The sequence below is a fragment of the Phyllosticta capitalensis genome, assembly GCF_038381095.1.
Source record: "Phyllosticta capitalensis strain CBS 128856 chromosome Unknown BKA78scaffold_10, whole genome shotgun sequence".
Taxonomy (NCBI): Eukaryota; Fungi; Ascomycota; class Dothideomycetes; order Botryosphaeriales; family Phyllostictaceae; genus Phyllosticta; species Phyllosticta capitalensis.
In genome coordinates this window covers 349,425-363,760 of record NW_027117448.1, presented here as the reverse complement: position 1 = coordinate 363,760, position 14,336 = coordinate 349,425, and the positions used below count along the sequence as shown (strand labels likewise).

Below are 14,336 nucleotides of genomic sequence, written 5' to 3'. Positions count from 1 at the left end.
CTGTCGACTAATCACTGGTCTGGAGATTTCGCCCACGCCGGAGACCGTCGTCCGCCCTCTCTTCTCTTCCACTCTCAGCCCGACCAGACTGCTCGAAAGGGTCTGAGCGCCCATCCCACCGCGCAAAAACTGGAGCCAGCCCATGCCCTCTTCTCTCGAGTCTTGACTCTGCCCGTAGGGTCTGACTTGCCAGGCGGGCGTCCATCACTGTCTACTAAGTAGGGGCGAGGCCCCCGGTGTCGAGTCGAGTGCCGCCGTCGTCACCACCAGAGACCCCGACCGCCAGCCACCATTTTACCTTCTCCCGAAGCCTGTCCAAAAAGAATCATTCACACATCTCATTTTGCCGGCTCGTTGCAAATGCGTTGATGTTGTCCAAGCAAGACTAGTGGAATATCGACCACCCCCATCTGTCGATCCTTTGCCGTCCATGGTTCCACCTCCTCTTCCCTTGGCCGGCAACGATGCGGCGGCCGCGACAACGAGCATGAGCGGCGGCGGCTTCACCACCATGGAGTACATCCAGGCGATTCTGTGGCCGCGCGACGGCCTGTACGAAAACAAGGGCCCCAGCCTCAGCGCCATCACGAGCGCGCTGCTCGTCCTGGCGTCCGTCTTCACCATGCTGCGCTTCACGGCGCGGTGGACGCGAGGCGTGGATTTTGGCGTCGACGATTGGATGACGCTTGGTTCTTTGCTGTTTTGCTACGGAGCTGGCGGTCTCAATTATGGCAGTACGTTGTTGTCGTGACAGCCAGAGATTATCTTTTTGGGAGTTGGAGCATTTGTGCTGACTACTGCCGACAACTGCAGTGATTGCACACGGCCTGGGACAGCATGCCAAGATTCTCGATCCCAAAGACATCGTCATCGTGCTCAAGGTACTCGCATCCGAACCCCAGTCGAAAATCACGGCCGTCTGATTTGTTTTTCTTTCCTTGTAGCTCCTCATGGCATTCGAGTGCGTCTACTGCACGGGGGTCGGCCTCGTCAAGCTATCCGTCGTAACCATGTACGCGCGCATCTTCCCGCTGCCCGGGTTCCGGATTGGCGCGTACATTCTGGGCTTCATGACAGTCGGCTGGGTCATTGCCATCAACTGCGTCAGCATCTTCCAGTGCACGCCCATCAAGGGCGCGTGGGACACGAGCGTCAAGGCCACCTGCATCGACCTCAAGGCCTCGTTCATCGGCAACGCCATCCCCAACATCCTGACCGACGTGGCCATCCTGGCCATGCCTGTTGGCCAGGTCTTCAAGCTCCAGGTCACGACGGCGCAGAAGATTTCGCTTTGCGTCATGTTCCTGCTGGGAAGTTTGTGAGTTGTTTCTCTGATGGGGCCAGGGGAGGGGAGACTTGGCTGACACGGCGTGCAGTGTTTTGTTTGCCAGTATTTACCGCTTCACAACCATCATGCAGTTCCAAACCAGCGATACTACATGTACGCCAAGATGGAGACTCCAAAGCGGAAAAGTTCGACAGCTGACACTCCCCAGGGACCCTCGCGACAGCCTGCACATGGTGCGTCGTCGAAGTCGCATGCGGCATCATCAGCGCGTGCCTGCCGACGCTCCGCCCACTGATGCGCGCCATATCGAGCCAATTCGGCAGCAGCATGGGGCGGTCCAAAGCGACGCCCAGCCAGAGCCGCAGCCGCAGCGGCTTCGGGACCGAGCTGGTGACCATCGGCGGCACGGGAGCGACGCGGAGCAAGACGGGCGAGCGCCACTTCAAGCGCCTGGACGACATGTTCACGACCAACGCCGACGAGTACGGGCAGTCGACGACGGTGGTCGAACGCTCGCTGAGCCACCAGGCCGACCACAACCGCGGCGACTCGGAGCACGGCGACGAGGTGCCCCTGAAGCGCATCGAGGTGACGGTCGTCAATGACGTGCAGTGGTCGGAGCGCTCCGAGAGGTCGGGCAACTCGGCAGGGTCGGACAGGAACGATGTCTTTAGGAGGGATTATTGATACCAGAGCTGGACGAAAACGGCTGTCATGTCAGTGTACGACAATTAATATAGACTAATCCACAACGAGTAGAAGCAGTTTATCCCTGGATTGGGCAGGGCAACTTGATGCGGAACGATGTAGATGCCGTGAATTTATCTACAGCTGAGGAACAAATGGGTATTCGCGGATACATGCAATGCGGTACTTTTGGTTGATTCACCCTGTCGAATCAATACAAGAGCGGTGCAGATGAGCCTCTGCCTACTTACGGAGGAAGCATTTCTACAGAGCACAAAACTGCTCAAGTCTTAGACCGGCGCGATCCTGCTCGCCTCACCCTCCTTCGAAGCCTTCCAGGAGGCCTCTGGTAGCCCGTAGAAATCCTGTGGAAGCTTTCACCCGTCTTCTCATCTCGCACCCACTGGACGCCGAGCGCGCCTTCAATGGCCCGGCAGTACTCTGCGTAGATACTGAGCACCTGCTTCTCATTCTCAGGCGTCCAGGAAGCCGGGGGCGTGAACTCCGGATTCTCAATCAGCGCTCTCCTGGTCGTTGTCGAAAGTGCTGTGAATGGTATTTTTGTGCTGAAGAGAACAGTCCACGCATCTGAATACGCGCCTGCTCGGACAAAGGACTCCAGGAAAAGCATGTCAAAATCGGAGGCCGCTCTTCTACTCCTGCCCATGACACTCCACGAAGCATAGGGGCACCCCCGTGAGGATGAAGGGAGGCGCGTGTAGCTGCGTCGTAATGATTTCTGCCAGTAGTCCCACTCTCTCCGCAGTTGCTGAGGCAGCCGGGCCTTGAATTTCGGCGACTGCTGGCTCAACGTCGCGAGGGTCTGGAGCCAAAGTCTGAAGCATTCCGGGTCTTTACGCTCGAGAGAAGGGCTCATTTTTGGAGAATGTGTTTCGGCATTCTCGGGCCCGACCAACAGCATTGCTGAATGGTTGCTCGTCCAGGTGCGGAAAGGCCTCGTCGCAAGGAGCTTGTCGAAAGCGGATTCCGGTTCGCTGAGTCTCGAAAGCACCTTTTTCAGCGTCTTGGTACCTACAGGACAATTGTGCGAGCCGAGCCTTTTGAGATACAGCATGCAAGCCTGGAAATTGCGACACTCGACGGCCGTCTCCAGACCCAACTTGATGAGCGACTGCGGCAGGGGCATCTTGTCCACCTTTTCTGCCTCGGCGCAAATGGCATTGAGCAAAATCAGCAGACGCTCGTTTCGATGCAGCAGCTCGGCGCGAGATCGACGGCGCCGCGGTCGTTGGAGTTTCCTTCGAGCCTGGTGGGAAAGACTCGACGCCACGCGGTCGACGGCAAGATACTTGCAATCTAGCGGTAGTGCTCTTTCCGTTAGAATGGCCTTGACGAAATACAAATGGCGCTTGGATGAGGCGCGGAGAAAGCCAGTCCGGCTTTCATAAGCTGCGAGGACGCGGACATGGCTTTCGACGAGGTCTTCATAGGAGCGCGGGCGGTACCACAGTGATTTGTAGTTGAGTGGGGGTTGGGCGAATGGATTGCTGAATGGTTTGAATATGGCGTTCCTGACTGGCACAAGCTGCTCGGCGCCAATTGACTTCCTGATGATGTGTCGATTGAGTTCCAGCAGATAAACCGACGAGCGCAGCGGCGGCGCTGGCGGAACCGTGTCATCGACTGCCTGCGCCGCTGTGGACAGGCGTCTTGTGAATATGCGCCGCCGACTGCAATTGCGACTGATGAAGATGGATTGGTAGCTGAGAGTGTGCACGGGGCGTGCCATGGTGGATATGTTTGGATGTGGCTTCGGGCCGTTTTTGGACGGACAGAGTTGCGGGCGTGACGTCCAGATGCCCGCGCGTGGTGGTGGTTTTGCTTGGCATCCCTGCCCTGTGCCGAGGGATTCTCCTTCTGCCATTCACCACCTCACCGCCTTCAGTCTGCATTCAACGTCACTTTTGGATCAGCATCGTCCTCTCGCTGTCTACATACATCCACAAACTCAAACACCATGCCGGCCGAGAAGCGCAAGACCACACCCGAGCACGAGGCCGCCGAGCAATCGTCGAAGCGGAGATTCGTCGAGGCGGCGCCAGAAGCAACCCCAGAAAGCAACGAGACCCAGGAAAACAACACCAACGAGCCCGCCACCGCCGCGGCGCCCTCCGGCAGCGATGCTGCCCCCAGCACAGGCGCCAACGACCGCATGGCGCGCTTCAAAGCGTTGCAAGCACGGCAAGCGGCATCACGCAAGCAAAACCTCAAAGACTCGACCGACGAAGCGCGGCGGGCGACGGTCGACCCGCACGCGTTGAGCTCGCTGAAGCGCAAGCACGCCGTGGCGTCGCACAACCTGCTCAAGGCGGAGACGGAGGACGCAGGGGAGGACTTTGAGCGCAAGCGGGCGTGGGACTGGACGATCGAGGAGAGCGAGCGCTGGGACCGGCGCCTCGAGAAGAAGGAGAAGCACCGCCAGGACGTCGCCTTTGCCGACTACCGCGCCGAGGCCCGCAAGACGTACAAGCGCAACCTCCGCGAGATCAAGCCCGACTTGGAGGGCTACGAGCGCCAGAAGATGGAGGCGATTGAGCGCGCGGCGCGCAACGGCGGCCTGGAGATTGTCGAGATGGAGAGTGGCGAGCTGATTGCGGTGGATAAGGACGGTAGTTTCTATTCCACGGCGGACAGCACCGACTTTGTCAATCATCGCCCGGACAAGGAGGGCGTGGATCGCTTGGTGGAGAATATGAAGAAGGCCGAGGAGAAGAAGCTCAAGGCACAGAGGGCGAGGGGTATTAACGAGGAAGACGGCGGCGACGTCACGTACATCAATCACAAGGTTTGTCGCCTCCCTGCTGAATGCATTTGGATTGCAGTCGCTAACGTCCATACAGAACAAGCAGTTCAACGAGAAGCTGGGTCGCTTCTACAACAAGTACACGGCAGACATTCGCGAAAGCTTCGAGCGTGGTACCGCTCTGTAGTCATTCAAGGTTCTCTGGGCTGGCGTTTTGGGAATAGGTTCATTCAATTACTCACGGCAAGGGAGCGCAAAAGTTCATTCACTTGGTGCATAGATTGGCGAAGGGAGTCTATCCGAACCCATTTCATTGATGATTATTTGAGTAAGAGCAAATGCTTCATGTGAGCAAGAATATATCCGTCAGTGGTATCAGTAAAAGAAACCTCCATGTCAGCAATGTGTGAGCAACCTGGGAGTCCTCGGACGCCTCCGCAAACCACATAGAGATTTTGAAAAACCGCACTCCGTGACTCCGTCAAACACCTTCGCAAAGCATATCAGGAGGCTCCGAACGCCTGTGAAAATGACATAGAGAAAAATTCAACCACGTGCGCGCAGGACCACAAGGAGTGATCGCGCGTCTATGCAGGGACAATGACATTGGGGAGGGCGCTTCCGTCGTACACACCGTTGTCGGCCGCAACCTCATATTCTGGCCTGTCCGCCGGCTTCAGGCTCTCTGGGTCGATGTATCTGCAGGTAAGCGCAAAGCGCAGCTTGCCGGCGTGGCTGACAGCATGCTCGTAGTACTGTTGGATGTCTGCGCCATGCATGATGACAATGTCGCCGTGGCGGAGAAACATGTTGAGGACCTCTTTCGCGTTGTTCTTCGATGGTCCTTTCTTCAAGCCGAGTTCTTTGGGCAGCTCTTTCACACGCTTCTTTGCTGCATCAAGCTCGCCTTCTGCTCGCAGCTGCTGGAGCTCGTCGTGAGCCTCCTTGCGCTCATCGTAATTCAGACATCCAGGGACCGGGGGCAGATCGACGTACGCGCCGGACTTTGTGACGCCGTTGAAGTGCTTCTGCTTCATCCTGATCCTCATGTTGGACGTGTCGCCAAGCGAAAGCGTCGCAATTGTCGGTCCGAGGCCTTTCTCGCCGTCGTCATGGAAGTCAATGGCTTGACGCTCAAAGTAGCCGAGCGCAAGCAACTCGTTGAACTCATTGTCATAGCCCGGAATAAACTCTCTGGCAGCCCAATTGAGGCGCGAGCGGGCATCATTGAGTGTCTTGCACGCATCCGTAAAGCTGTGGCTCTCGGTAGAGGCAATGAACTTGTATGGCATGCCGTAGTTCACAGAAAAGTGCTGCGTGAGCATGGGTCCTCGGAGGATGGAGTTCTGGAGGGGTCGGCGGCGCAAGCCGATTTCCGTCTTTTGTAGCTCTGTCCACATGTCGTCGGGTCCATCTTGTTCTTCGAGGACGGTGCCATTGGCAATCAAATGTGCGATGAATCCCTTGATGCCTGGAATGGTATAGTAGTGGATTCGGTAGTTGTGAACGAACTCAATCCGTTGGCCGATCAGTGGGCTTAGTACCTGATCCTTGGATGAAGTGTAGCCAGTCGACATGGGGTCGTACGGGTTGCGAAGCGCCGAGGGAGGAACGAGGGTATGGGGAAGGCTGTGCTCGTAGCCGCAGGCTGGGTGTCCACACTTCCAGCCCTTCCATGCTTCTCGAGAGTTGCAGCGGCCACACCGAGGGCAGGCCATTCCCTTGCCAGCTTCCCACGAGACGTTGTCGCCGAGAATTGGGGAACTTCCCAGCTGCATGGGCAAAGGTTTGAGAGGCTGCGGCGGACTAGAGTGCGGCCATGGAGTGTACTGCTTCAGGAAGCGGGGGTCGTACAACAGTTCCTCTTCGACTGGCTCCGAACCGTCTTCGAGCTTCCAGAAGTTGACGCATTGCGGCTGAAGGCACATCCAGCCCTGGATATATATACGGGTGTGGGACTGTTGGCATCGACGGCAAGTGTTGACCTCGGGAGGAGCAAGGCTGCCGAGCTTCAGTGGTGTTTGTGCGAGGCCTTGCGGCATCCACCAGCTTGCGCTCTCATTGTCCAGCTTTTCGAAGCGGTACTTGATGACGACGTGGCGGCCAGACTTTTCCGCCCAGATGTAGGCCGGCTTGAACCATGCAAGAACATTGTAGGGGTGGGGCATGGTGCAAGGGGCCTGAGGGTTTCTGTCACCACTGATGATGGCTACTGGGCCGTAGGTAAGCATGCTGTTCCTCACGGAGTTGACCTGCGCTGAGTCAATGGATTGATCACTGGCTTGCACAGTCTTGCCGCTGGCAGCGTCTCTGGAGCGACCGCCACCGGCGCGCGTAATCAGAACGTCGGCATCGAGATAGTCGCGAGGGCTGCTGTGTGAGTCGACCATAAAGGCGTATGCAAAGCCTCCGGAGGTGTATCCAGCGCCCTGGTAAGCATTGAAGTAGGGCAGGGTCTCACAGAGGGCCTGTCGGCCATCGGCCCAGACGTCAGGCTGTCCAACGGGCGGCGGCTTCATGATGGTTGGGTCCGCAGATGGATCGCTGAGGGCAATCAAGTATCGAGTGATGCTTGCAAGCCGCTGCTCCTCTTCCGTGAGGATCCTGGGTGAAGGCTTGACATTGGCGGACGGGATCAGGATGTTTGACTCATCGGGTGAGGTTGGAGGTGAGAGCTCTGAATGACTCAAGGGAAAGAGAGGCGGATGTACGGAGGACTCCGAAGACGACGCAGGCGGGCTCGCTGGCTGTTTGGGCTTGGGTGCAGCGTTCAGCTCAGCAAGCTTCTTGAAGCTGATGGGCAGGCGCACAATCTTCTGACGCGTGTGCGTGGAGTCATCGACCGCAGGCGCATCTGCCGGTTGGGAAGTTGAGGCTTTGGCGAGGAAGATGCGCGTCGAGCGTCTCGGAGGCTCCTCGACTCTACGGCGCTTGGACTTGGGCGGAGATGGAGAAGCTGGACGGCCAAGGTCGTGTTGATGCGCAGATGCATCGGGAGTCATCGAGCGCGCGCCGCGAGGGACATTGAGAAAATCAGTGAGCTCATGCGCAGACGCACGAGGAGTCTCCAGGAGCGCATCACCAGACTTCACCTCGAAAGGAATTGGGCCAAGGTCCGGAAACGTCAATGTCCTCAGCGCGAAGTCAGGGAGCGATCGTGCGCTCAGGTCCGACGGGACAGAACTCAGCGGCGAGCTGTCCATAGGAGGGTAGGGGGTAGCGGGTGGGGATGTCGGCGGTGACATGGCTGAAAAATGGCTATGTCGTGAGGAGTGCAAGACGCGCCAGGAGTGATCGAGCGCACGCGATTTTGACTTGAGAGCAGATTAGCAATTTCTGACTGAGCTCGCCAAAAGGGCCTATGAGGGGCTGACCTCTAGCGTGGTTTGGAGAGACACCACCAAAATCTGGTGACGCGTGTCGCGAGGACTCCACGAGCGCACAGGCAGGTGATGGGGATAGTGAGAGGAGTAATTGAGGTTGTACAAAAAAGACAGGAAGGTTTCTAAGTGCAAGATGTCGAGGTTGAAAGGAGGTGGTGAAGGAAGAGAGAGAAGCCATCGAAGAGGCTCGATATATACTACCAGCAGGCTCGTGATTTCGGCCATTTCCGAGGCCACATGCACCAAAAGCCTCAGTTAGGTAGGCACGATGACTCCATGTGACCACGTGGGATGTCTAGTCTTGTCGCCTAATGGGGGCGCACCAGGAGCATTCGTTGCTGGTGATGTTGGTGTTCATCATCATGGTGTTGCGGCTCTGCGAGCGTCATAGCTCCTAGCTCCCCCACAAGCGGGGTACGAGGCACTTAGCACGTACCCCTGCGCCCCGGACTTTTGGCGGCCTTGTCATTGTCTTCCCCCTCTCACAAATAAGCTCGGCTACCCACCTGGAGCTGCGTCTCCTCTTCCCAAGCTGATCACTCATCCAGAAACCAGCATTCTCGTCTACTTCTGTATTGTTGTACCGTCAGCTTGGTCGCGTTCGCTTGTCTTGAAGTCTGTCTGTTCCATACCATCCTGGCAGCATGGTCTTCCATCCACCGTCTTGGGTTCCCCAGCTGCAGTCTGAACCCCCAGACTCCATCTCCGTCTACGACTTTCTCTACAACGAGTCGTACGGCCGCTTCTCGCTCTTGTATGCTCGCCCTCCTTTTACCTGCGGTCTTTCTGGCAAAGAGTACCCTGCCAAGCATGTCATCGATCGCATTGAAGCTCTTGCGCGAGCCCTGTCGCAGGAGCTGGGCTGGGAACCAAACAATGGCACCGAATGGGACAAGGTCATTGGCGTCTTCAGCGTCAATACGGTGCGTTCGCAAAGATGCAATTGAAGTCAACGAAGCTGATTCCCGGACAGATTGACACCTTGACCGTCGCTTTGGCGACTCATCGACTGGGCGGTATCCATACCCCCGCCAATGCCGCTTACTCGGCCGCCGAAATCGAATACCAGCTCAGGGATGCCGGTGCAAAGTGCCTATTCACCTGCCTGCCGCTGTTAAAGACTGCTCTCGAGGCTGCGGACAAGGTCGGAATTCCTCGGAAGCACGTATACATACTGGAATTGCCGGATGCCTTGACAGGCGGAAAGAAGGCTCCCAGCGAATTCAAGACTGTGGACCAGCTCATCCAAAGGGGACTTGGCGCGCGCAGGATCGAGCCCTTCAAGATGCAAGCCGGAGAAGGACGGAAGCGGACCGCATTCCTCTGCTACTCCAGCGGTACCTCCGGACTTCCAAAGGGGGTCATGATCTCGCACTACAATACCATTGCGAACACCATGCAAGTCAAGGCGTACAACAAGATTGATCGCGACAGGAATCGCGAAATGAGCGGATACCAGATGGACCCAACCGAGACTGCTCTTGGACTGCTACCCATGAGCCACATTTACGGGCTTGTGGTGGTCTGCCTGTGCAGTGTGTACCGTGGTGACCGAGTTGTGGTTCTGCCCAAATTCGAGATGAAGCCGTTCCTCGAAGCCATACAGCGGTTCAAGATAAACACGCTCTACTTGGTGCCGCCAATCATCATCTTGATGACCAAGCAAAAGAAAGTGCTGGACCAGTACGACCTCAGCAGCGTTGAGTCAATCTTCACAGGAGCGGCACCGCTTGGAAAAGAGACTGCAGACGAGTTGTCAGCGCAGCATCCCAAGTGGTTTGTCCTCCAAGCTTACGGTCTGACCGAGACTTCGACCGTCGTCTGTTCGACTAGCATCGACGACATTTGGTTCGGCTCTTCTGGATCTTTGATTACTGGCTGTCAAGCGAAGCTGATGTCGCCCGAGGGGCGTGAGATTACCGAATACGACCAGCCTGGTGAGTTGGTAGTCAAGTCGCCTGCAGTGACTCTGGGATATCTCAAGAAGCCCGAGGCAACCAAGGAGACTTTCGAGGACGGCTGGATGCGGACGGGCGACGAGGCGGTTGTACGCGTCTCACCCAAAGGCCACGAGCACATTTTCATCGTCGACCGCATCAAGGAACTCATCAAGGTCAAGGGCTTTCAGGTTGCGCCAGCGGAGCTTGAAGCGCACCTTTTGACCCATCCCTCCGTGGCCGACTGTGCGGTGATTCCCGTGCCAGATGATCAAGCTGGAGAAGTTCCCAAGGCGTTCGTGGTCAAGTCGCCTTCTGTCGGCATCGAGGAGAATGCGCGCATGGTCATCCGCGACATTGAGAAGCATGTCGAGAAGCACAAAACGAAGCACAAGTGGCTCAAGGGCGGCGTTGAATTCATCGACGTGATTCCAAAGAGTCCAAGCGGAAAGATTTTACGTCGTCTATTGAGGGACAAGGAAAAGGAGAACAGGAGGAAGAACGGGCCCCGGATGTGATTTTTGGAGTTGTTGGCTCGCAGCGTTCTTGGATTGGGATCTTGTGCGAAGTTTCAGCGTGTCGATAATCCAGCTGGCGTGATGTCGGGCCGCCAGATGCTCGTTGGTTCGTTTGAGCGAGAGTGCCATGTATTTTGAAGATTTGGTCAACGAGGAGACGAGATGGATCAAATTGAGATTGAAACGGCTGGTCCCTCATTCATATTGTGAGATGAAGAGCGATTGCTGGCAATCAAGCTGAAAGCTGAGGACTAACAAAAGCAAACATGAGCTGCTTGTGCATGGTGGTACTCGGCGTCTCGCATGCATGATGTAAGCGCTGGATTCTTCCAGTGCCCCGCCATTGCCGTTTTTGCGCCGAATCCCAAGAAATTTCAATTTCTAAGCAGCCAGCCTCCAACACCGCACACCTTTTCTTTAAACACCTCCGACTCCTCGATCGAACCAGGGAACATCTGGCGCCCCTTCTCAAAAGTTTTTCCTGCGTTACAACTCAATAATTGCCGACATGTCTGCGCAAATCCCCCACCAACACGAGGACGAGCCGGAGAATGTCGAAATGTTTGACCCAGAAGACGCGGACGAAATCGTCCCCGACGATGAGGACGCACCAATGGACTCTGGCGACGAAGAAGATGACGGCGCGCCAATCGCAGAGATTCAGCTCCAAAACGACAGTGTGGCGCACTTTGACGGACACAAGGACAGCGTCTTTTGCATCGCACAGCACCCGCGCCACCCCTCGATAGTCGCAACAGGCGGCGGCGACGACGTCGGATACGTGTTTGAGGTGGCTGTCAAGGACCAGGACCGACCTCCGCTGCCGGCCAGCTGGTCTGGGAGCGACTCTGGGAACGAGCAGGCGGGAAGGGAGAGCCTCAAGAGCATGCTGAAGCTGGAGGGACACAGCGATTCGATTGCGGCCATTGCGTTTACGCAGCCGGCGGGCGAGTACCTCGTCACTGGCGGCATGGACGGGCGTCTGCGTGCCTGGCGCGACACGTCCAACGGCGCGGCCAAGTCGTGGCAGTTTGTGGGCGAGGCGCAAGAAGTTGAAGAAATCACCTGGATCGCGACCTGTCCTCACCCGTCCTACCCCAACACCATTGCACTGGGCGCCGCCGACGGCTCCGTCTGGGTCTACACCATCAACGCCGCCGACACGGCGTCACCGCTCACCATTGTCCAAGCCTTTTACCTGCACACCGGGCCCAGCACGGCGGGCGCCTGGACGCCAGACGGTACGCTGCTGGCCACCGTCTCTGAAGACGCGTCGTTCTATCTCTGGGACGCCTTTGGCGAGGCTGCTGCCGCAGGTCTTTCGAATCCCTCGGGTGGCCAAGCAGTTGTGGGTCTAACCAGCGATGACGAGCGCTTTCGCGTCGAGGGCGGCCTGTACAGCGTCGCTGTCGCTCCCAACGGCACCTTTGCAGCAGTGGGCGGCGCTGAGGGCCACATTCGCGTCATTGGACTCCCGCGAATTGGCGCCGACGCATCAGTGACGAGCGGAGCGCGCGGCGCAGGCGCACGCAACAAGGCGGGCGGAGGCAAACAATCCGGCGGACCGCGGGGCGGAGGCAGCAGCGCGGCGAGCGGACAAGCGGGAGCAATTCTCGCCAGCTTGAAGGCGCAGGGCGACAGCGTGGAGACGATAGCCTTCTCGGCGCCGCCCCTGACGCTCATGGCCGCCGGCAGCGTCGACGGCTCCATCATCCTCTTCGACACGGCGCACCGGTTCGCGGTGCGTAGACACATCCAACAAGCTCACATTGACGACGAAGAGGGCACCGAGCAGGCCGTCATCAAGGTCGAGTTCGTACGCTCGACGCGGCCGGCGGCCGGCCCAGGCCAACCCGCGCAGGGCTCGTGGTTGCTGACGAGCTGCGGCAACGACGGCGTGCTGAGGAGGTGGGACACGCGGGGTGGCACTGCGGCAGCGGCCAGGGGTTTGGTCGGCGAGTGGAGAGGCCACAGGGGTGGAGGCGAGGGCGGCGGCATCATGGGCTTTGTGCAGGGAGGCGGCGACAGGGTCGTCACTGCGGGCGACGACGGCGTCTCGTTGGTGTTTCCGACGGCCATCAACTAGACATCTGTACGCACATTGTGGATCATTCGAGCAAACGGTTGGTTCCATGAGCGATGATGGACGCACGACATGCATAGAGCACGGTAAAAGAAAGACTGCATTCGACGAATGAATATACCCCCGAGATTCCAGAGCTTAGCGGCGACGGCTCTCTTGTCCAATCTTTCTCTTCTTCCTAGGTGTCCACTTTCTCATCAGATAAAAACCATCACCTCCAATCCACTGGCATGTTCTCTTCACAAAACAAGCAAGCAAGAAAGCCCACAGAAAGACCGGTCCGCTGTTACTATCATTATCACCACTCGTTCCTTGGCAGGGACCGACCCGGGGACCTGGGACCGCCTACGTCAGTCAGTGCGTGACGATGAGACAGCAGGGCATCACCTCAGTTCATGCAGTCCCACAGCACACCTAGGCCACATTAGACAGAAGATGGCGCAGCCAACCATTGCCACAACTTATGTGGGTGCTCGTTATCTTTTGACCGCTTGTTTGCTTGCGTGTACTCACAGCTAGCTGGGTATCCATCTCTGCTTCTCTGGAATCTGGATTTTGGCAGCGACCTAGTGAGAGGAGATGGAAGCGGGACGAAGTGATGGAGTGCAGTATGTATGTAGACGTGATTGTTGGTTATTGGTGATAGCCACACTGCTTGAGGCTAGATAAACTCATGACCTATTCTCCAACCCACCAAGACATTCTATATACACACATATACCTCCAGAGACCTGCGCCACCTCACCATTTCCTGCAATTTCCCTTCCTTCCTCCACCCTCTCTCTGCCCCCCTGCCCCCACATCCGCAGCTATTCCAGCAAAGGAGTCATGGCAACCATAACGTACGAACCCAGCGCCTGCAACTGCAACGGCACCGACTACAGCACCGCCGCCATCAACGCGGCGGCCACAAAAGCCCTCGCGCTGGCCAAGGACAAGAAGACGCTCGGCGACGACAAGTACCCGCATGCGTACAACGACTGTATGTACAGTACACAGGTCCCCTCCGTCCCTCTTCCCCCTCCCTCTTCCCATTCCCATCTTCATGCCGGCGGCCAAACCAGCACAACGCCCGCCTGCCTCCAGCAACAGCCAGAGCTAATCGTCGCGCGCGGTGCGGTGGCAGACGAACACTTCACCTTCTCCCACGCCAACGCGCCGTACCTCGAGTTCCCCATCCTTCCGTCGGGGGCCGTGTACGACGGCGGGGCGCCCGGCGCCGACAGGGTCGTGATTGGGAGCATCGCCGCCGACTACGCGAGCGCCGTCTTTTGCGCTTGCTTGACGCATGATGGCAGTGCCAAGCGGAATGGGTTTGTCGAGTGCAAGGGTGAGTGGTTGTGTTTTGTTTTGTTGTCGTTGCTGTTGTGTTTTTAGGGGGAGTTTTGGTGTTTGGAGGGCAGGTAGGAAGAGAGGGTTGGGTTCGTGTGCTGATGTGGTTGTGTTCCTAGATGATACGGTGAACCCGCGTGGAAAGGGCACGTTGAAGGAGAGTGCTGGGGAGAGGAAGTTGGTGGAGCGGATTGATCTGTGATGGTGTGGCTGGCGGACGGAAAGATCTGGTCTCATATTTGGCGTCGACCGTGAGTTTTGGCAATGCTGCGTGATGAATCGCTAGGTGGAATAAATGTCGACTGTTGAGTGGAATTGGTATCTTTCATTTCCATCCTATGTCC

The 14,336-nt window shown here is 57.4% G+C and overlaps 6 protein-coding genes across 6 annotated transcripts; 4 read left to right on the top strand and 2 right to left on the bottom strand.

Annotated features, from left to right (window-relative positions):
* Nucleotides 1–430: 430 nt before the first annotated feature.
* Nucleotides 431–1,975, top strand: BKA78DRAFT_355864 (uncharacterized protein; the record flags this gene model as incomplete). The annotated part of the gene is made up of 5 exons (XM_066891979.1): nt 431–734; nt 814–881; nt 945–1,318; nt 1,377–1,441; nt 1,497–1,975. The coding sequence occupies 5 exons, from the start codon at nt 431–433 to the stop codon at nt 1,973–1,975; spliced, it is 1,290 nt and encodes a 429-aa protein (XP_066740291.1).
* A 93-nt stretch (nt 1,976–2,068) lies between these two features.
* On the bottom strand, nt 2,069–3,792 carry BKA78DRAFT_323010 (uncharacterized protein). The gene is made up of 2 exons (XM_066889163.1): nt 2,227–3,792; nt 2,069–2,178 (listed from the first exon to the last, which is right to left on the bottom strand). The coding sequence occupies exon 1, from the start codon at nt 3,723–3,725 to the stop codon at nt 2,259–2,261; it is 1,467 nt and encodes a 488-aa protein (XP_066740290.1). The 5' UTR covers nt 3,726–3,792; the 3' UTR covers nt 2,069–2,178; nt 2,227–2,258.
* A 161-nt stretch (nt 3,793–3,953) lies between these two features.
* On the top strand, nt 3,954–4,926 carry BKA78DRAFT_333202 (SYF2 splicing factor-domain-containing protein; the record flags this gene model as incomplete). Its single annotated transcript, XM_066890061.1, has 2 exons — nt 3,954–4,781; nt 4,837–4,926. 2 exons carry the CDS (start codon nt 3,954–3,956, stop codon nt 4,924–4,926), a joined length of 918 nt encoding a protein of 305 aa, XP_066740289.1.
* A 400-nt stretch (nt 4,927–5,326) lies between these two features.
* On the bottom strand, nt 5,327–7,258 carry BKA78DRAFT_257099 (uncharacterized protein; the record flags this gene model as incomplete). The annotated part of the gene is made up of 1 exon (XM_066885154.1): nt 5,327–7,258. The coding sequence occupies one exon, from the start codon at nt 7,256–7,258 to the stop codon at nt 5,327–5,329; it is 1,932 nt and encodes a 643-aa protein (XP_066740288.1).
* A 1,508-nt stretch (nt 7,259–8,766) lies between these two features.
* On the top strand, nt 8,767–12,663 carry BKA78DRAFT_256216 (uncharacterized protein; the record flags this gene model as incomplete). Its single annotated transcript, XM_066885066.1, has 4 exons — nt 8,767–9,045; nt 9,096–10,573; nt 10,699; nt 11,053–12,663. The coding sequence occupies 4 exons, from the start codon at nt 8,767–8,769 to the stop codon at nt 12,661–12,663; spliced, it is 3,369 nt and encodes a 1,122-aa protein (XP_066740287.1).
* Nucleotides 12,664–13,488: 825 nt separating this feature from the next.
* BKA78DRAFT_355858 (uncharacterized protein) lies at nt 13,489–14,194 on the top strand (the record flags this gene model as incomplete). The annotated part of the gene is made up of 2 exons (XM_066891978.1): nt 13,489–13,990; nt 14,112–14,194. The coding sequence occupies 2 exons, from the start codon at nt 13,489–13,491 to the stop codon at nt 14,192–14,194; spliced, it is 585 nt and encodes a 194-aa protein (XP_066740286.1).
* Nucleotides 14,195–14,336: the final 142 nt, after the last annotated feature.